The sequence below is a fragment of the Furipterus horrens genome, unplaced genomic scaffold (genome assembly GCF_987537825.1).
Source record: "Furipterus horrens unplaced genomic scaffold, mFurHor1.1.pri manual_scaffold_7, whole genome shotgun sequence".
Lineage (NCBI taxonomy): Eukaryota > Metazoa > Chordata > Mammalia > Chiroptera > Furipteridae > Furipterus > Furipterus horrens.
This window is the reverse complement of record NW_028327177.1, coordinates 64,081,028-64,103,267: the sequence shown is the minus strand read 5'-3', so window position 1 is coordinate 64,103,267 and position 22,240 is coordinate 64,081,028. Positions and strand designations below refer to the sequence as shown.

At 35.8% G+C, this 22,240-nt stretch overlaps 1 protein-coding gene across 2 annotated transcripts in view; it reads left to right on the top strand.

Moving 5' to 3' along the window:
- The window catches only part of IL7 (interleukin 7), a 60,442-nt gene that overhangs the window by 36,301 nt on the left and 1,901 nt on the right, over positions 1-22,240 (top strand). The window contains exons 3-6 of one of the 2 annotated variants that reach the window (XM_090282897.1): positions 15,954-16,034; positions 17,070-17,201; positions 21,110-21,207; positions 21,684-21,737. In XM_090282897.1, coding sequence (XP_090139023.1) covers positions 15,954-16,034; positions 17,070-17,201; positions 21,110-21,207; positions 21,684-21,737 — 365 coding nt within the window. The remainder of the gene's footprint in view (positions 1-15,953; positions 16,035-17,069; positions 17,202-21,109; positions 21,208-21,683; positions 21,738-22,240) is intronic. The other variant, XM_090282896.1, reaches the window with a different exon arrangement.

The following is a 22,240-nucleotide window of genomic DNA, read 5'->3' as shown; positions in this document are numbered from 1 at the left end:
CTTTGTCTCTTTTTATGGCCTTTCCTGTGAAATCTTTTTGTCTTATATTAGTATTGCTACCCTAGATTTTTTTTTTCATGTCCATTTGCTTGAAATACTTTTTTCCATCCCTTCACTTTCAGTCTATGTAGATCGTTTGTTCTAAAGTGGGTTTCTTGTAGGCAGCACATATGTGGGTCATGCTTTCTAATCCATTCAGCCACCCTATGTCTTTTGGTTGGTGCATTTAATCCATTTACATTTAAGGTTATTATCAATAGGTACTTATTCAATGTCATTTTTCCCATTTTGTACTTGTGTTCCTTTCTGTCTCTCTCTGTTTCTTCATCTTTTTTAAAACAAACCCTTTGGCATCCCTTGCAATGCTGGTTTGGTGGAGATGTATTCTTTTAGCCTTGTTTTATCTTGGAAACTCCTAATTTCACCTTCCATTTTGAATGAGAGCCTTGCTGGGTATTCTTGGTTGTAGGCTTGTTTTTTATTGCTTGAAAATTTTTTTACCATTCCCTTCTGGCCTGTAGTGTTTCTGCTGAGAAATCTGATTATAGCCTTATCGGAGCTCCCTTGTATGTTATTTGCTGTTTTTCTGTTGCTGCTTTTAGGATTCTCTCTTTGTCTTTGAATGTTGCCCTTTTAATTATGATATGTCTTGAAGAGGTTCTGTTGGGGTTCATCTTCATTGGGACCCTCTGTGCTTCCCGGACTTGTGTGACTTTTTCTCTCCTCATATTAAGGAAGCTTTCTGTCATTATTTTTCAAACAGGTTTTCTATCCCTTGCTCCTCTTCTTATTCTGGAAATTCTATGATACGGATATTATTACGTTTCATGTTGTACTTCAGCTCTCTTAATACCTCTTCATTCTTTTTAAATCTTTTTTCTTTTTGTTCCAGTATCTGGGAACTTTTTTCTACATTGTCCTCCAGCTCACTGATTTGAACTTCTGCTTCATCTAGCCACTTTTAATTCATTCTACATATTCTTTAATTCAGAAATTGTATTCTTCATTTCCTTCTGGCTCTTACTCATAGCTTCTATGTCCTTTTTCATGCTGCTGTAATTCTCAGCAAGTTCCTTGTAGTTTCGCTGAAGTTCTTTGTAGTATCTCTGGAGTTCTTTGTAGTTTTCTTTGAATTGCTGATCTCATTGAGCTTCCCTATAATCCATGTTTTGAATTCCATGTCTGATAGTTTGCTTCCCTCTATTTCATTTTGCACTCTTTCTGGGGATTGTTCCTTCCCTTTCAATGGGGAGTTGTTTCTGTCTCGCTATTTTTGTGACTCTTCGTGTTTGTGGCTGCTTCTTATATTGATCTGCACTTCCTACATTGAATACTTCTTGCCAGTCTCCTCTCACATGCAAAGCATATTTAGAGAAATCAGCTGACAGTCCTATAGGCATCCCTTTGTAGGCAACTCTCTGCTTCTCTCTTGCTGCTTTTAGGATTCTCTCTTTATCTTTCACCTTTGGCATTTTAATCATGCTGTGTCTAGGTGTGGTGCCCTCTGGGTCCAGCTCACCTGGGACTCTCCATGCTTCCTGGCCTTGTATGTCTATTTCCTTCGCAACATTTGGGAAGTTTTCCTTCATTATTTTTTCACATAAGTTTTCAGTTTCTTGCTCTTCCTCTTCTCCTTCTGGCACCCCCATAATTCAGATATTGGCACATTTATAGTTGTTCCAGAGGTTGCCAGGCCTCTCCTAATTTTTTCAATTCTTGTTTCCTCATTCTGTATTGGTTGACTTTTTTTCTCCTTATATTCCAAATCATTAATTTGAATCCTGGTTTCCTGCCCTTCACCATTAGTTTTGTGTGGATTTTCCTTTTTTTCATTTAGCATAGTCTTTACTTCTTCCCTTATGTGTCTCCCATACTCAAGCATATCTGTCAAGCCTGTCAAGCAAAGACTTTATATAACTAAAAATATATCAATATTATCTTTTTACCTCTCTCTCCCACTCTCTCTTCTGTATCTCTCTCTCTCTCTCTCTGTCACACACACACACACACACACACACACACACACACACACACATACATAGTTACTATATTCTGTGTATTTTATTTGTGCATAAATACAATTAAGAGAGGTGATAGATACCATAGATAGAGTCCAGAGAGGTAATCTGTGAATAACAAATGATTCTGAAGAAAAACTAACAAATGAAACAGAAGCCAAAATTCCAGAATTTAGGAGAGATACATTTTGTATTTTGAAAGAATAAAGTTTGTTGATTATGAGTCAACAATAATAACAAGAGACAGACACTAGGATGTACCAAGGAGAAGTTTTTCAAGCAAGTCTTTTTTGGAAGAATAGGAAGGAAGGATTTCCAATAAAGAAAAATGATATTGAGCTACCCTCCAATTTTTCATTGATTTTTATCTCCAATTGACCAATCTCCACTGAAATGTGAGATGAGATCTGTTGTATTAAATGTGGTCGAGGGCGCGGAAGTAATTCCAGCATGGAGAATGAGTCAGTTGGAGGGCTGCTGAATGCTCTGGCAGGTCAGCAGCGAGCGGCGCAAAGACCTCTCCTTTTATTGAGTTTTACAAGTTTAGAAATCAATAGGGAGGGTAAGGAATGAGCTCACAGGCACATTCAATATTGATTACAATATACAATTACTTGGGATTACAACAAAAGGAGGTTAATATATAAACTATAAAGAATGCTTCCTGACAAACAAGACTATATATCATTTATAGATTCAAAAACAGAAAATAACAGGAATTCAATCATCTATTAAGACTATGGGAACGGCTACACCGTTCCTTAAACATTAACAGAAAGCACGCAGGGTTAAGCACTAGCTGTGCTACCTGTGCTCGGCTTTGTTTGGTTTCCTTGTCAACATCAGGGAAGATGGAGTACTAAGTAAGGTTCCTTTTACGTCACAGGATGTCTTGAAACCCTGAGGCCTGATCAAAGACTGTCGGCGCTAGTGAGTCCAGCTCACCAGCTCAGGTCATAGAACACCTGAACTGAGAGGCATGAGAACATGCCTCAGTTTAGGAACCTTGATTTCCAGCATCGGAGATCCTGAATTCAAAACCCTAGACCCAGGAAAACTTCATTGAATGTGCAAGAAGAATAAATATACACAGAGTTTATTACCTAAACAGTAATAAAAGTTGACTCTAAGACTAGTCCAGTTGAGCAATATATTAATAAATAAATGGTGAATAATAATGATTATTATTAAATAGTGAACTATTTAGTGATGTGTGGGTAGTTACTGCAAGTATAGGAATGAAACAATAACGTTTCACCTAAAAACTAATAATAGGAAAAGCATATGGTCACAGATGACTGAAAGCAAGTAAAACAAGTTGATATATCCCTCATATAAAAAGGAACACTAGATATGTTTAGTATTTATATTGAAAAAGAATATAAATATACTTTTTTGGAAAAAACTTCTAAAAGAATTATTTAATATGCTAAAACTTATATGCCAAAACTACAAAACAAATTAAGTGGAACATAAAGAAATAATAACGAGCCCTAGCAGGGTAGCTTATTTGGTTAGAGCATCGACCTGATAAACCAAGGTTGCAGGTTCAATCCCAGGTTAGGGCACTTATAAGAATCAATCAAGGAATGCATGATTAAGTGAAACAATTAATATATGTTTTTTTCCCTCTCTCTCTTCTCTCCCTTTAAAAGATTCATTGAGAAATTAAGAAATATTAATTAATATCTGACAAATACAAATTATTTTAAACTATGAAATTAAGTAAGACTAACTATAAAAGTTGCATTATATGAGAGATGCCCCTGGAAATAAAACATAGAAAATTTAAAAAATTTCCTAACATAAAACGTACAAACTGATCATTAAGACACAAATAACTTGTGAAAGTGGATAAGAAAAGGCTACTCATATAAAGGAAATGCAAATTGTGAATTACCAGGAAATGGTGCTCATCTTCCAGGAGTGATGGAAATGCAAATTTAAACAGATAATGAGGCACAAATTGTCATATGTCAGGATTGGTAAAAATGTCAAGGTTGATGATATCTGGAGAGGATATGACAAAATAGGCCCCCTTATTTGCTGGTGGAAGTATGAATTATTTTTTAAAATAAATATACAGGTATTCCCCATATAACATGGTACTTCTGTAACATGGTTTTGCTCTAACACGGTTAGAGAGTTGGGGAACCCCCCATGTAATACAGTACTTATAAACATGGTTTCACTCTAACATGATATGACTGTAGAAGATATCCAAGAATTGCTGGTAGGAGAAGAAACCGATGAAGCAATTTTGGTGGAAGTGACATCTGGAATGTGCCAAGAAAACTTAGGGGACAACAGCACTGATGAAAACGAAGAAGTTAAACAGTTTAAAATGTGTAAAGAAAGGACTAGACTTAGCCAGTTAGTGTCATATTTCTTAAATGAAGATTGTTGCACTGAAAGGAGCACAAAGTTTAAGAGAGGACTTCAAAAGTGCTTAGCACCATATAACAAAATTTATAAAGATCTCTCAGCTAAAAGCAAGCAATCTAAAATAACAGACTTTTTGCAAAAAGTAGAGCATAGAAATCAAGATAATGCTGAAGGAAGTTCAGAGGATGAGGATATCTTGTCAAAAGGAAAACACATTTGGTTATTGGAGCTTAGTAGTGATGACGAAGAAAACATGACTTAATTCATATTAATATGTAATACTTTTGATGAAAATTGCTTTAATAAAGATTTCTCTTAATTATAAAACATAATAGTATATATTTTTAATTTTTGTACTAGTTCTTTGTTCCATATAACATAAATTTGCATAACATGGCATTTGTTAGGAACCTAACAACCATGTTATATGGGGGTTACCTGTACATTTTTCTTTAAAAACTTCAATTATGGAAACCAATTTTAAATGCAAGCACTAATATAAAAGAAGTTTATACACATATATGTATACACACATACACAGACACACACTCTTATCTTGGTACAGTAAGTCCTCATTTAATGTCAGTGAAAGATTCTTGGAATTGCAGAGAAACTACTTAAAATGCAACTAATTTTATTGTAAGTTAATTGCTATAAACAAGAATTAAGTAATGTCAATGTAAGAAACATTTGAACCTGTAGAAAAATTTTGGTGAGTTTATCTGAGCCAAACTGACAGCTGCCAGAAAACAAAATCTCAATGAATTAAGAAATGCTCCAGAGAATGGCAGTTTAGCACCTTATTTTATACATTAGAATCAAAGGAGAAGACAAAATGTTTTGTGAAATCCAATGGTGATAGATTGGGGAGGTAGGAGAAAGCAAAGCAGGGGAACCTCTGGGATTGGATGAAAGGTAAAATGATAGACACATACTTTTTTTACATATGTGGATAAAGGATGGTTAATAGCCCACAATTAGCATGATAACAATAAATGAGGGGATTTGTGGTCTTAGCTTGTGCCCAAGGGGTTTGGTAAAAGGGGAAGTTCCCTTGACATTCCAGAGGTGTGTTGTCAGAGATGCAAAAAGACAATACACAGGCTTAGTTAAGATAAAGATTGATCTTTGTTGGGAAAAATATTGGCCGAGGACATGACTACCCACCATGAACTGCTTTTACTTAATTTTTTTTTTATTACCATTTAGTCCCCTTATACCTCACCCCCCATCCCCCACCCCTGCAATCACCACAGTTGTCCATGTCCTTCAGTTCTTTTTCCTTTTTGCTCATCCCCCACCCCCCTTTTTTCAGTCCACCCTTCGTGAGTACTTTAGGTCTCTGAGTTTGTACGGCTGCCTCACAGATCTACCCTGAGCTTGTCAGGTTATTGTGTGGCTCTTTTTCTTCCACAGTTCCTAGGGCATCTCATCAATGTTATAACAAAACAATGTTTTAAGGACCTGCTATACTACTTTGTCTATGTAAAGTCACATCTGGGTGGAATGCTACCATTTAAAAACACTTAGATTCTTAAGAAATCAGTCTTGGCGGCTGCAAGGCTAATCTGTCGGCAGCCGTCCGTCTCGAGAGACGATGATGTAGCTTCTTAAGAGTCTATCTGCACCGCCGAGAATGGCTGTGCAGTCCAACTCGGGAGTGACACGGTATCTGTCTCCTCCCGTGTTGAATCGACATCTTGCGATGACGCTGGAGTGTCCTCTCCAGTGAAGCTGAAGCTACAGAGCCTGGGCAGGGTAATATGGAGGGTCTGCTGTTGCCCGTGCAGCAGACCCCCCCTCTCTTCGCAGCTGAAGGATCCAAGGGAAAGACGGAGTCAATACAGCTTGGCTTCAGGTGCGCCGCAGGAGTTGCCGGTGTTGACTACAACGTCAAACCGCCTTAGGGACTCCGGCTCCGGATTTTCTGTCGGGGTTTACTCCCTTAGCCTTTCCCCTGAAGAGGTATGCCGCAAGGCAGTGGAGGTTTTTTGGAGTCAGAGTTTTCCTTCTCTGATGTGCCCTGACTGGAAGATCGAACCAGCGACACTTAGCTCGCAGGCCGACGCTCAATCCACTGAGCCAAACCAGCAAGGCTAATCACAGCTGCAGTAATTAAACTGAGAGCATGTTAATCTGTTGATTCCCTGCCTGCCTATGTGAACAACCTTAGAAAGCAAGTCCTAAAAAAGTTTAATTTGCAAACTTTGTTTTCAAAGATAGGTGTGTGTGTATAATATATACATATGATATAATATGGATATGGATAGTGTTACTATAATATAAATTACATATATAATATATATTATAATTATATTATGTATTACATGTGTGTGTGTATAAGGATAGTGCTACTTTAATTACTATAATCAGGGGAAAAGTATGTATGTGTGTGTTCTGAAGTTTTGATTTTAATGATGTCCAGATTATCAGTGACTTCTTTTATAAATCATGCTATCATGCTTTGGGGACTTTATTTAAAAAGTTATCACTATACCTAAGGTCATCTACGTTTTTTCCTATATTACTTTCTTTTTTTTTTTTTTTTTTTTTTTTTTAAGTATATTTTATTGATTATATTGTTACAATAGTTCCAATTTTTTTTCCCCTTTGCTCCCCTCCGCCCAGCACCCCCCTTCCCCAACAATCCCCTCTCCAAGTCCATGCCCATGGGTCGTACATACAAGCTCTCCCGCCTCACCCTTTCATATATTCTTCTTCTTCTTTTTTTAAAATTAATTAATTAATTAGTTAAATATTTTAACAATAAAAAATAACAATTCCTCCCTCTCTGACTTAAGACCCTTTACAATCTTATAAAGGACAATGGATGAAGGTCTCGAGCTCCTCTAGCTGCTTCAAGCTGGACATGGTCGTCGTCTTACCTACCCGTGGGTCAAGAAATCCCTAATAAGAGTGGGGATGTGGAGGGGAGGGTGGCCTTCCCACAAGGGGAAGGATCGTGCAGACTCCAGGTTGGTTGGCTGTCTCTGGACAACGGCATGCTTGGTTTGACAGGCTGGCATCCTTGTTGTATTCTGGGGGCAACAGGGTTAAAGGACATCATTTAATCCGTAACCACTAGATGACAAAAGACAGGTATTAATTTTTCAATGTCCCACATTAGGGAAAAGAAGGGCTTCTTTGGAGGAAGGTGTGCCAGGTACATCTCACCTGTCCAAAACCCTTTTGCCCATTATACTTATTTTGGACTGAGGGAAATATTTTAGGTTTCTCCCATCTCAGGCCTCTGGGCTTTTTCTGTCCAAGCCATTAGGATAGAAAAGAGAAACCAGTTTTAAAGTGAAGCCCACAGACCACCCCGTTCTTCACCAACCCAGCCACTTAGTTCAGCCAAACCATTGAGTCTCAGGAGGCAGCAATGCAGACAGGATTAAGTGAGGCCTATGCATACAGATAATCACTCAGGTAATGAGATTGTAGGCTTATGCCCTTTGAAAACAGAAAACACATGTTAATTTATGTAACATAACCCACATACAAGTCTCTAAATCTGTAGGACTGTCTTATCGGAAGGAAAATCCTTGTCCTTCTAATATTCACTGAACTTGCATTTCTATTCTTTATATTTTTATTCCCCCCCCACTAAAAAATTTTCTGTTTGTTTGTTTTTCCACTACAGTTGTCTCACTTTTTTTCCCCCTCTTGCTTCCCTGCACCCTGCCCCCCCCACAGTCAGTCCCCACCCAGTTGTCCATGTCCATGGGTCATTCATACATGTTCTTTGACTAGACCCTTCCCCTTCTTACCCCTTCTCTCCCTCCCATCTCCCCCTTTGTTACTGTTAGTTTATTCCTTGTTTACATACCTCTGGTTCAATTTTGCTCATTTGTTTGTGTTGTTCATTAGTTTCCTGTAACAGGTGACAGCATAAGGTAATTTTCTTTTGTTGCCTGGCTTATTTCGCTAAGCATAATTCTCTCTAGTTCCAATCATGTTGTTGCAAATGGTAGAAGTTCCTTCTTTCTTTCAGTACTTATTCATTGTCTTTTTCCCCCTTTGTACTCGTGTTCCTCTCTGTCTCTCTGTTTCTTCATCTTCTTAAAGCAGACCCTTTAGCATCTCTTGCAATGCTGGTTTGGTGGAGATGTATTCTTTTAGCCTTCTTTTGTCTTGGAAACTCCTTATTTCACCTTCCATTTTGAATGAAAGCCTTGCTGGGTAGAGTATTCTTGGTTGTAGGCCTTTGTTTTTCATTGCTTGGAATATTTTTTGCCATTCCCTTCTGGCTTGTAGTGTTTCTGCTGAGAAATCTGATGATAGCCTTATTGGAGCTCCCTTGTATGTTATTAGTTGTTTCTCTCTTGCTGCTTTTAGGATTCTCTCTTTGTCTTTGAATGTTGGCATTTTAATTATGATGTGTCTTGAAGTGGGCCTGTTGGGGTTCATCTTCATTGGGACCCTCTGTGCTTCCTGGACTTGCGTGACTCTTTCTCTCGTCATGTTAGGAAAGTTTTCTGTCATTAGTTTTTCAAAGAGGTTTTCTATCCCTTGCTCTTCTTCTTCTCCTTCTGGAATTCCTATGATACGGATATTATTACGTTTCATGTTGTCCTGCAGCTGTCTTAGAACCTCTTCAGTCTTGTTCAGTATTTTTTCATTTTGTTGCATTGTCTGGGAGTTTTTGTGTAGGTTGTCCTCCAGCTCGCTGATCCGATCTTCTGCTTCCTCTAGCCTGCTTTTAATTCCTTCTACTGTGTTCTTCAATTCAGAGATCGTATTTTTCATTTCCTCCTGGCTCTTATTGATAGCTTCTATGTCCTTTTTCATGCTCACGTAATTTTCTGTGAGTTCCTTGTAGTTTTTCTGGAGTTCTTTGAAGTTTCCGCTGAGCTCATTCAGCTTCTCCATAATCCATGTTTTGAATTCCATATCTGATAGTTCGCTCCCCTCTATTTCATTTAGCACTCTTTCTGGGGATTCTACCTTTCCTTTTGATGGGAGGTTGTTTCTCTGTCTCCCCATTTTTTTGACTCCTATTGTTTGTTGGTGCTTCTTGGAATGATCTGCACTTCCTGGATCTGCCTCTGGTGGCGTCAGATCATGTACCAGTCTGGCCCTAGGCAGCCTGTTGGAGACTTCCAGGGATCTACTGCTGTTGTCTGTCTTCTTTGATTGTTAATCTATTCAATCTGTGATTAGCTGTCAGGCTTAAGGACTGTGGGTGTGGCAGCTTAATTCCTGTAGGCAGGGTTTTTGCTTCCCCTCAGGCTGACGCCACTTGGAGGGGAATGGTCTACCCGCAGTACTGGGGATGAGTCAGCACTGGGACCCAGTCAGCTGCTCCTCCAGTTCTCCCCTCAAAGCCACCGTGCCAAACTCTCCCCAAGTGTCTCCAGTCCTCTCTGCCTTCCCTCTGCTTGAGCCCAGGGTAAGTGGTGGCCAAAATATTTTCGTATGTGATCCACTTAAGAGCTCTTTTTCTCCTGCTGTTTCTCTCCGGCTAGCAAGAAAGCCTGTGGCTTTTCGCTTTTCACAGCTGATACTATTTTACTTTCCACTCTGTCGCTGTAGGCTGGGAAGCCCAGCTGGGGGTTTAGACCCTGCCCTTCTCAGGGGGAATCCCCGGCTGCTGAGCTGTTTCTCAGCCCCTTCAGCTGCCACCCGTGGGATCCCAGCCAGCCCTTCCACGTCTCCGCACTCCCTACCGGTCACGTTGTGATGTAGCGGCCTTTTCTGTCTCTCCGTGGTTATAAGACTTCTCTCCAGCTGGTGTTCGGTTCGTTATTCCAGATGATTTCTCCAAAATTACATTGTAAATCCAGACTAGTTCTAGGAGGAAGTTAGTGTAGCTTCCACTTACTCCTCCGCCATCTTGTTTCTCCCTATATTACTTTCTAAAAGCCTTATTGTTTTCTGTTTTAGATTTAGGACTGTGATCCATTTTAAGTAATTTTTTGTGATGGGTATAAGGTCTGTGCGTAGATTCAGTTTTTTGCATTCGTATGTCCAGCTGTTCCAGCACCATTTGTTGTCTTTGTTCCACTGTATTGCTTTTGCTCCTTTGTCCAAGATCAGTTGACTGTATTTATGTGAATTTATTTCTGGACTTCTCTTCTGTTTTATTATGTATTTGACTATTATTTTGTCATTATCACAGTCTTGATTACTGTAGTTTTGTAGTAAGTCTTGTGTTCTGACTTGATCTTCTTTTTCAATATCGAATTGGTTATTTGGATCTTTTGCCTCTCCATATAAATCTTACAATCAATTTATTCATATCCATAAAATAACTTGCTGGAATTTTTATTGTGATTGGGAGAACTAACATCTTGAGTATATTGAGTCTTCTTATTAATGAGCATGGAATACCTCTCCATTTATTTAGTTCTCCTTTGATCATTCATCAGAGTTTTATAGTTTTCCTCATAAAGATCTCATACATATTTTGTTAGATTTGTATCTAAGTATTTCATTTCTCGGGGTGCTACTGTAAATAGTGTGTCTGAGTCCAAATTCCACTTGTTCATTGCTGGTATAGAGAAACACAATTAACTTTTGTCTACTAACTTGTATACTGAAACCTTGCTATAATCACTAGTTCCAGGAGGTTTTGAATTTATTTTTTGATTCTTTTGGATTGCGTGTATAGTTGATTATGTCAGAGAGTAAAAAAAAAACAGTTTTGTTTCATTCTAATTTGTATACCTATTTCCTTTTTTTAAATTGAATCAACCAGTACTTACAATAGGGTGCTGAAAAGCAATGGTGGGAGGGATGTCCTTGCTTTGTTCCTGATCTTAGGAAAGCTTTCAAAGAAAAATTTATCAGAGTTCAGTATTCTAGGTTGGTGGTTTTTCTCTCTCAATATTGTAAACATGTCACTTTATTCTCTTCTTGCTTGCGTGGGTTTTGAGGAGCAGTTGGATGTAATTCATTGCTCCTTTATAAGTAAGATCCTGCCCCAAAGATTTTTACATGAATTTTTTCCTAATCATTGATTTTCTAAAGTTTGAATATGATATGCCTAGGATTAGAATTTGGGGCATTTATCTGCTTGGTAATCTATGAGCTAGCTTCCTGGTTCTGTAGTTCGATGTGTGGCATTAATTTGGAGAAAATTCGGTCATTGTTGCTTTAAATACAGTAGTCCCTCTCCATATTGCGGTTCACTGTATCGCAGGATTTTAAAAAATATTAAATTTAATTATTTATCGCGGATTTTTCACTATATCGCAGGATTTTGCAGTACTGCATATGTATGTTGTTAAAGTTATGTAGATTTAAGAGTGTAGAATATGTTTAAGAACATAAGTAGCTTATAAAGGTGTGGAAAAGGTTAATAAGGGAGTGGGAAAGGTTAATAAAGACTGGGAATGGTTTATAAGTGTGTGGGAAGGGTTTATAAAGCCTTAATATATATGTAAATACTAAAATAAATGTAAGGTTCCTATTTCGTGGATTTTCGCCTATCGTGGGAGGGGTCTAAAACGTAATACCCGCAAAAAGTGAGGGAATACTGTATTGCTTCTGTTCTTTTCCTTCTCATTCTGATATTCCTACTGTGCATATGTTACACATTTTGTAGGTATCCATAGTTCTTAGCTATTCTCTTTTTTTCCCGCAGTACTTTTTCTCTTTGCTTCTCAGTTTTAGGAATTTCCATTGTGATATCCGCAAGTTCAAAGATTCTTTCCTCAGCCAATGTCTAGTCTAATAAAGAGCCCATTATTCTGTTACAGCTTTTAAAATCTGTAGCATTTCTTTATGATTCTTTCTTAGAAATCCCACCTCTGTTTACATTATTGCATCTTGCATGTTTTCAACTTTCCTTATTAAATCCGTTAGCTTGTTAATCATAGTTTAAAAAAAATCCCCAATCTGATAATTCCATTTCTTCCATATCTAACTCTGGTTCTGATAAATGCTCTGTGTTTTCAAATTGTACTTTTTTTTGCCTTCTAGTGTGTCTTGTAATTGTTGAAATGTGGACAGGATGTCCTGCCTGGGTAGAAAGATGTGTGGTAGGAATGTAGTGGTAGTTGTGGGGAAAGGGGAAGCAGTGCATACTCCTGTGATTAGGTCTCAGTCTTTTGATGACTCTGTGCCCCTGGGCTGTGAACTTGACCAGTGCTTCTCAGTACCCTCCACCCTGAGGTAAGACAGAATGACTAGAGAGGCTGAGTTGGGTATTTCCCTTACCTCAGATGTAGGTTAATTTCTGGTTATTTAGTTTCTCCTGAAGGGAGGCTGTAAAAAGAACATTATGCTCTGTCATATTCAGAATGGTTCCTTTCCCCTCCCTCTGCCAGAGCACAAAGGGATTTTTTTTTTCAGATACTGTGAGGAATTTATAGAGCTCCTGTAGGTAAAACTTAGAAAAGTGTGCTTCCCACGCTCAGTGAAAGGGTTTTCTTAGAGTTTTTAGCTCTTAGGCTTGTCTACTCTGAGTCTCCAACAATTCATCAATTACAGTTAAGGTTTCCCTACCTCAGCACTGTTACCCATAGAGGTTTCTGCTGCTGTAAATTGTGATTATAATGTCCACCTATATGTCTCTCCAATATTTGCGGCAGTGCGCTGCTGTAACCGCACTCCTTTGATAGATATAAGAAGAGTTCCTGATTCTTCAATCTGTTCAACTTTTTACTTGTTATGATAGAATAGTGACTCCTAAGCTCCTTTCCTGCTAGACTGGAAACCAGAAGTCCCCCAACAACTCTATTTTCATACTAATATTTCTTTGATTCATTTAGTCATTAACTGATATATAAATAAGGGTAACTTGGTGTTATGGAATTGACTTAGTAAATATGTGACTCAAATCATGAACATAAAAATACATGTATATTAGAACTAGAGTATATTAGAAACTAGACTAGATAAGAATTTTCAGCATGCTGTGACCATTAGTCAATATATTTTTACATAAGGAAATAGAGACCTGATCAACCCAGAAAGTTAGTTAAATAGAGATCAGTTAAGAGAACTTCTACATATGTTCATGTGGCTGAACAATAATCTAATCTATATCATCCTTTCAAAAAATAACCATAAAATCAAAAAAGAAACATTATGTATTAATACTACCAAAATAAATTAACAAATGAATGAGCACATAAATAATCTAATGAATACTTAAGGAAAATAAAGAATTCAGATCACAGATTAATTAATTATCCATGAAAGCAGTAGAAAATGTCAAAATTTTTCTTCTTAACACTAAGAAACCAAACTTAAAAGAGCTAAAAATAGTACATTAAGTGAAAGATAGAAAAAAATGAAAGTGGGTCTCTAGATTTTAGGGAGGCTAATGGAAAATAAAAACTAGAAATGAATGCCCCATTAGAACAGGCATATGGAAGTCATGATGGAGAAAAACAACACAAAATAAAAATTTTTTTAAATCAAAGAAATATATAAAAGAAAAAGTGGAAATACATAATTAGTGTTTCTGAAGAAGAGACTATTACAATAGAAAATAATTAAAGATAGACTAAAACTGTTGTAATGAAAAAAGATGTACTTCTAAAAACTGAAAGGTCATGTATTTTATGAATAGCTGACATAAAATAATGTTCTACACTGGAAAATATTGCAGTTCAGAGTCAATGTGATCTTGACTTTTCTCTTATGATTTTCCATATTCATAATAGATAAGAAATCTTCAAATATGTTAAAATTCTTATAAGAAAATATTATTGGTAAAGTAATTCTACTATTTGTTAAATCAAAAGATAGATATAGAAGCTTCTTTCCAACTCCATGATTCTGTAAATCTTAGTCTGTGTCATCCTTTTTACAGAGCTTAAATGAAAACAATTTTAGAAAGCAAATGTAACCATAGAGTTGTACACTTATATTTAATTTATCCATAAAATGCACTAAATTCAACTAGTTAATAATAATTGTGACTTCTATAGAAGTCAATCTTTCAAGTGAATAATAACATCTTTATATACTGAAGAAAACGACTGGCAAACAAATCGGCTAGTATAACATTTCCTTTCTGTATCTGTCAAAATGAGTTTTATTAAATACAAGGAGCAGTGGTTTAACCAGTATAGCTTTTGAAATATTCATGAGTCATGCAGTTTGTTAAAATGTCCCAATAAATTTGTACTAATTCTGTGACATATTTTCATACAATATTTTTTGTAAATTGGAAAATATCAGAGATTAGCTGCACAGTTGTTTATTTTTTAAGAAGGATGGGATAGCAAAAAAAAAAAAAAAGCATGTTTTATCAAAGAGAAATATATGTGTGATTTATTCTCCTTCTTGGGGTTAAATGAGGGTCAATAAGAAAGTAACTTAATAGACAAATATTAATTCTCCACTACTTTTTCAGAAACATGTTACAAGGGCAACCTGTGGATAGTTATAAAGAATATATGTGCTTGCATTAGAGATGTCTGTAGTATGGCCAGGATGGTTGCCACTAACAAATCTGTTTCCAAAAATACACTTTTCCAAAAATAAAAAGTGATGTAAAAATGTCTAATGCATATAGTATCCACCCTTTATATCAAATGGCATGATAAAGTGGGACAGTGTTTTCTTATCTTTGTTTCCCTATAGGGCTTGGTAGAGGACCTTGCACATTAGCCCACAGTTAAGTGTTGAATGGTTAAGTGAATGATTATGTGTTCAGACACTAATTCCTGCAAGCAAAACAGTATATTCATTTAGGGTCAGGATGAAACCAGAAACCATCTATGCTTTCCACAGGTGGCAAGAGTAATGCATTTTCTGAGAGTCAGACAAAGGAAGATTAAAAGTCCATGACTAAATCCTCCCATTACTCTGCTTGTTATCCTGTTTTTTGGTGACAACATACAGGCTAAGACTGCTTGAAATTCTGGAAGCTCTGAATGAATGAACTTGCCAGTTTGCCAGATAGACCTAGTCCAAACCTGTGCATCAGATAATTTGAATCCTTAGGAAATTCTTCCTAATATGTCCACTAAGTTCTTGATTCAGGCAACCCCCACCTTCAAAAACTACATTCCTTGGAAATGAAGTATGAGAATGTACCAGTCTGCCTTCCCACTCCCACATTACAATATGCATGCATTCCATTCCATTGTTTCTTAGCAAATTTCTATCTCAAACATCCCAGACAAATTGGATTGTTAAAAAATGCTGCAGAATGACTTTCTACTTTAGTCTCACTCTCAAGAGATTTTCCCTTCATTTTAATGTAAATTGCCCTTTGTTACTATTTTATAATGGCAGAAAATTAGACCAAATAACTTAAGTACATTTCAATGCCAAGACCTCAAAATCTATAGTATTTATATAGTGTAACTTCTAAAATAGGGACTTTTATTTTCCCAAATAAGCCAGATTCCTTCAATGATTTCTGGTATTAAACTGTGGAACCTGGAGGGAGCTCTAAGTCTGTGAGGCTTTGTGTATATACTTGTTTATTCCTCAACTATTCTTCATGCCTTGTCAGCTAAGTCAAGCTTAAGTTATTTTCCTTAAAATGTACATATAACTACCAAGTTCATTGTTCTTTTTATAATTATTACATATTACAAAAGTCCTCAGTTTAATAATTTAATTTTATATTATTTATTACAGGACAGGATAAGTGAAAATGATAGCAATTGCTTGAATAATGAACCTAACTTTTTTAAAAGGCATTCATGTGATGATGATAAGGTAATGACAATTATTTGTAGTATATGTTATTCAAACTTGACTTCATAGAAGCTTATATATTTTTTGTTTCTGTTAGATAATTATATTGATTATATTAATAACATATTCTCTGGTTTTAACCAGACAATTTCCATTGATCTGTTAAGTCATACTATAGTCTTCTGTGCTTATTTGCTATTTTTTTATTATAGCATTTCATTTTTTACATATAAAACACTAGAAGCATTGCTGAATTCAAAGACATACATCTCTTATTTCTGAAATCTTTATGTAGTAAACAGCTTGTTAGAGTGATTGCTTGCACACACATGACCATACGTTATGGGCATAATTTAGTTGTAGGAATTTAGAAAATTTTTGTTTCAATATTTGCTAATCTTTACACCACTACCACTTCCAGTTGGTATAATAATAAAATTTGCAAAACTTTTAACAAAAATTGGTATGATTTCTTTCAACAAAAGCCAATGTGGTATTCAACATTTTTTTTTTTTTAACTCATAATAGCTGAGTTAACCTCATGGCATCTAGTAGTATATATCTATAAATTATTTTTTAAATTTCTATAATCACATTAAATGTCTGAAAAACTTGTTTTAGACAAATATGACTCTTTATTTTCCTATTACCAGCCACTCATCCATAGCTAAAAGGGGCAAGCATGACAGCAAGAAAAGCCACACATACCTTTCATTATTGTTGCTTCCAGAAGACCTCTCCTTTCATTATTTTGTTTAAAGTTAAATTTGCTATGTGTTCACCCACAAGTGATAAGATCACAGGTATATAACAGAAAGAGAGTTTAAAAAGTCAGCTAATCATTAAACCACATACTAGGCACTTCAGGCTGTCACCTAGGAGCTCAGCAGTTTCAGTCTAGTTGCTTGTCAGTTATGTGATTAACTGGAATAGAAATCTGGGTGGAGGTAGGGCATTATTTAGAAAGAGGTTCTGGCTTTAGGATCCTTAAAAATGCTTATCATTTCTTAATATTTTATTTGAATCACAGCCCTTCTGGTTTTTTTTCTGTAATAGGAAGCTACATTTTTAAAAACTGCTGCTCGCAAGTTGAAGCAATTTGTTAAAATGAATATCCGTGAGGAATTCAAGCACCACATATCAATAGTTTCACAGGGCACATTAAAACTGTTGAACTGCACAAGGAAGGTAAGCTGAGGACTCTTTACTTTGAACAAAAATATAAACTCCAATAATAGGATGTATCACTTTCTAATGACCCATTATCATGGAATTCTAAAGGCTTACTCTAACTTAAAATTGAAATAAATTTACTCAACTTTGGAAGAGGAAAATCTCAACTTGGGAAGTTTCTATTCATCTCTTGGCTAGAACAAATCAGTAGATTTTAAAAGCGGAGTAGAATGCATGCTGCCATAGTAACTTTCAAGGAGGATAGTGGTATAAGTTAGGTGGGGAAAGGTAAATTTTTAAGTTTAAAACTTATTAATAATTTTAATCCATAGATGTATAAATTTATATAAACTTAGAGCCAATAAAATAAGTAATAAATTTATTTAACAGATATCTTTATATGCTAACACTGAGCATATATATGTTCAACAATTTCTTATTTCTTTGCTTTAATAATTTTGATAAATATGTGTCTATCTTCCCCCACTTTGCTGATAGTGGTTGTTAAGCAACAAAACAAAATTTTGAAGACATTATCTTGAGATTAGACAATAGTTTCTTCATCTATAAAATGGAGGAAGTATATAGTATTAACATTATAGGATATTAAAGGCTTAAATGGCATAATTTATGTGAAGTGCTTAGTATAAAAAATATTTCAATAAATCTTATATAATTATTACTGTTACCCTCCTCTTCAGGAATTTTACCAGCTGCCACACAAAGCCCAAAGGTTTCTTATAATTATTTTTTAAAAATTAAAAAAAGTTACAATAGAAAAAGGGTTGTGTGTTATTTTTTAATACTTGTGGTTGCCCATAGAAGATAAAATGGTAAGACTGTTTTTAAGCCTCACTGATACTGATGATAAAAATGACATAGGTTAAACCGTTCATTTATCATACATTACCTACATGATGCTAACCAGTCTGCTCTTGGTGTCCTGGCAAATCCAGGATTTGCTAGGGTTATTTCCCATTTTGTCCCCTTACTTATGTTAGTCCCTTATATGTTATATCTGCTGTTCTATTTTCTATAAATCTGATCTGTCCTGTTCTCTGCATCCTTTAAGGCCAACCTCAAGGTTCATGAAGACTTCATAGTCTAGCCTACTAGCTCTTAATCCTTACTCATAGTGATTTCAAACTCCTCTTTAATGCAGGAATGGCTGATAGATTCTATGTTGCTTACACATCCAATTGCTTAGTGGTGACTGTTGGAAACACCGGGTTGAGTATAAGCCTCAAGTCAGGGCTCAACAGAAAAACTGAACAACTAATATCACCTCTTGACCAAGAAAGGAGTAAGGGTTATGAGCATGTTATATATTTGCAATCCTTCCTCTCATGTGTTCAGCTTTGCATGGATCACCGTGTTCCAAAATCAACTGTCAAGAAGGAAAACACAAATAATTTATCCTTTCTTTTAATTCTTTTTAAATTTTTTTTCTATTAAAGTTGTCCCATTTTCCCCCCTTTGCTCTCCTCTGATCTGCCCACCTCCCCCCCTCTCCCACAGTCAATCCCCATTTAGTTGTCCATGTCCATGGGTCATTTATACTAGTTCCTCGCAAATAATTTATTCTTGAAAGTAAATAAAATGGTTACAAAACTAACCTGATACAGTCCATCTTTTTCTTAAAATAATAAGGTAAAAAGTTAAAGATGGTCAGCTACATTGAATTTTCTTCATGAGTCAGGCCTGTTACAAGCATTTACTATTGTTTATTTCATTTTGCTTCTGATGGGTAAAGCAAAATACAATTTATGGTTAGGATTTAACAATTTAATGATTACTTTATTTTCATGTTGATTAAAATTCTAGTTTTGTCCCTGTTACTATACCCTTCTATATTAGTTTTTTCATACCTCACAGCCATTAACACAGTGCTGGGCATACCTGCAAACGTGTGGATCCAGGGTCTTCAGAAGACTAACTTCTCTTGCTTCTTCCTTTTCCCTTACACAGGCATACCTCAGAGATAGTGTGGGGTTGGTTCCAGACCACTGCAATAATACAAGTCACACAGTTATTTTTGGTTTCATAGTATATATAAAAGTTCTGTTTACACTATAGTGTAGTCTATGAAGTGTGCAATAGCATTGTGCTTAAAAATGTATGTACCTTAATTTAAAAATACTTTATTGCTAAAAAATGCTAATCATCATCTAAGCCTTCAGCGAGTAAATCTTTTTGCTGGTGGAAAGCCTTGTCTCGATGTTGATGGCTCCTGACTGATCAGGGTGGTTACTGAAGGCTGGGATGGCTGTGGCAATTTCTTAAAGTAAGACAGTGATGTCTGCCACATCAATTAACTCTTCCTTTTATGAATGATTTCTCCGTTGCATGTGATGTTGTTTGATAGCATATACCCACAGTAAAGCTTCTTTCAAAATTGGAGTCAATCTTTTCAAATCTTGCTTTATCAGCTAAGTTTATATAATATTATAAATCCTTTGTTGTCATTTCAACATCTTCATAGTATCTTCAACAGGAGTAGATTTCATTACTACTTATCCATATGAAGCAATTCCTCATTCATTAAAGTTTTATTGTAAGATTGCAGCAACTCAGTCACATCTTCAGGATCTCCTTCTAATTACAGTTCTCTTGCCATTTCTACCACATCTGCAGTTACTCTGTCCACTGAAATCTTGAACCCCTCAAAGTCATCCATGAGGGTTGAAATCAACCACTTCCAAACTCCTGTTAATGTTGATATTTTGACCTGTTCCCATGAATAACAAATGTTCTTACTAGCCTCTGGAATGGTGAATCCCTTCTAGGTTTCCAATTTATTTTGCATAGATCCATCAGAGTAATCACAATCTATGAACCTATTGCCTTTTGACATGTATTTCCTAAATAATAAGACTTGCAAGTTGAAATTACTCCTTGTTCCATGGACTGCAGAATGCATGTTGTGTTAACAGGTATGAAAACAACATTAATCTTGTTGTCTAGCTCCATCAGAGCTCTTGGTTACCCAGGTACATTGTCAATGAGCAGTAATATATTAAAAGGAGTCTTTTTATTTCCCTGAGCAGTAAGTCTTAACAATGGGCTTAAAATATTCAGCAAACCATGTTGTAAACAGATGTGTTGTCATCCAGACTTTGTTCTCCATTTATAGAACACAGGCAGAGTAGATTTAGCATAATTCTTAAGGGACCTAGGATTTTCAGAATGGAAATTGAGCATTGGCTTCAACTTAAAGTCGCCAGATGCATTAGCCCCTAATAAGAAAGTCAGCCTGTCCTTGAAAGCTCTGAAGTCAGGCATTGACTTCTCCTCTCTAGGGAAGAATGTCCTAATGGTATCTTCTTTCAGTATAAGGCTGTTGCATCTACATTGAAAATCTGTTGTTCAATGGAGGTACTTTCATTATCTGAGCTAGATATTCTGGATAACTTACTACAGCTTCTGTGTCAGCACTTGCTGCTTCACCTTGCACTTCTGTGTTATGGAGAGGACCTCTTTCTTTAAACCTCATGAACCAAACTCTGCTAGCTTCAAGCTTTCCTTCTGCAGCCTCTTCATGTCACTTAGCCTTCATAGAATTGAAGATTTAGGTCCTTGCTTATGATTCGGCTTTGGCTTAAAGAAATTTGTGGCTTGTTTGATACGCTATCCAAGCCACAAAAACTTTCTCCATATCAGCAATAAGGCTGTTTTGCTTCCTTATCTTTTGTGTGTTCACTGGAATAGCACTTTTAATTTCCTGTAAGGATTTTCCTTTGATTTCACAACATGGCTAACTTTGGTGCAAGAGGTCTAGCTTTCAACCTGTCTTGGCTTTCAACATGCCTTCCTCACTAAATTTACTCATTTGTTCCTTTTGATTTAAAGTGGGAGAAGTGCAACTCTTCCTTTCACGTGAACATTCAGAGGCCATTGTAGGGTTATTAATTGGCCTAAATCAGTATTATTGTGTCACAGGAAATCGGGAGGCCCAAGGAAAGGGAGTGAGACAGAGGAACGGCTGGTCTGGAGCAGTGAGAACACACACAACATGTTATCAGTTAAGTTCACCATCTTATATGGGTGCAGTTTGTGGCACCCCAAAACAATTGTAACATCAAAGTTACATCATGAAATAGGTAATATCAAAGATTACTGATCACAAATATAATCATAATGGAAAAGTTTTAAATATCGAGAGAATTACCAAAATGTGACACAGAGATATGAAATGAACTAATGTTGGGAAAATGGCACAGGTAGATTTGCTCAATGCAGGGTTGCCACAGATTTTCAATTTGTAAATAAACCAATATCTGTGAAGCACAATAAAGTGAAGAAAAATAAAACAAGGTATGCCTGTATTCTATTTCTAAATGAAATTAGTATTCTCCCATACTAACAATAAATAATTTAAAGTAGATCCTCAAAAAGATTAGATGAACTGAGAGTAATACATGAAAATTAGCAATTACATTAATGGGAGAAGTGATAAAAAATAATATTCAATGTTGTAAATGTAATTTTGTTTTTAAGGATAAAGAAAAAAGACAGCCTTCCTTGGGTGAAGTCCAACCTACTAAGATTTTGGTGAGAATAATTGTATGATTTTCTTTCTTTATTAGCTTTTTACTTACCTTAATTCCTTCATTTTCTCTCTGAATTTTCTTTTTATATGGTTGGTTTTGAAAATATTCATTATAATATTAATAAAAGGAGTAAGAAGGTACCTCTTAGAAATTGGAGTCCTTGAAACTGGTTTGTTTTTTTTTTTTTTTTTTTTAACCCACTATTTTAAAATAAAAGAAGCTAGGGGAAATAGCAAAGCATTGATTTTTTAAAAAGCAACAAAATTGAAATATAACTAGGTAATAGGCAAAAGACACGAACAAACTATACAGGAGAATATAAACTAGAAAATAAGCTTATAAAAACAGCCATCCTTGTTTGTTAGTAAAGAAATACAAATTAAAAATGAATAACCTATTTTATACCTATTTTATCAGTATACTATTTATACTGTATATATGAATATTCTATATATATAATATATACTTAATATATTTATACCAGTAAATATTATTGCATAACAT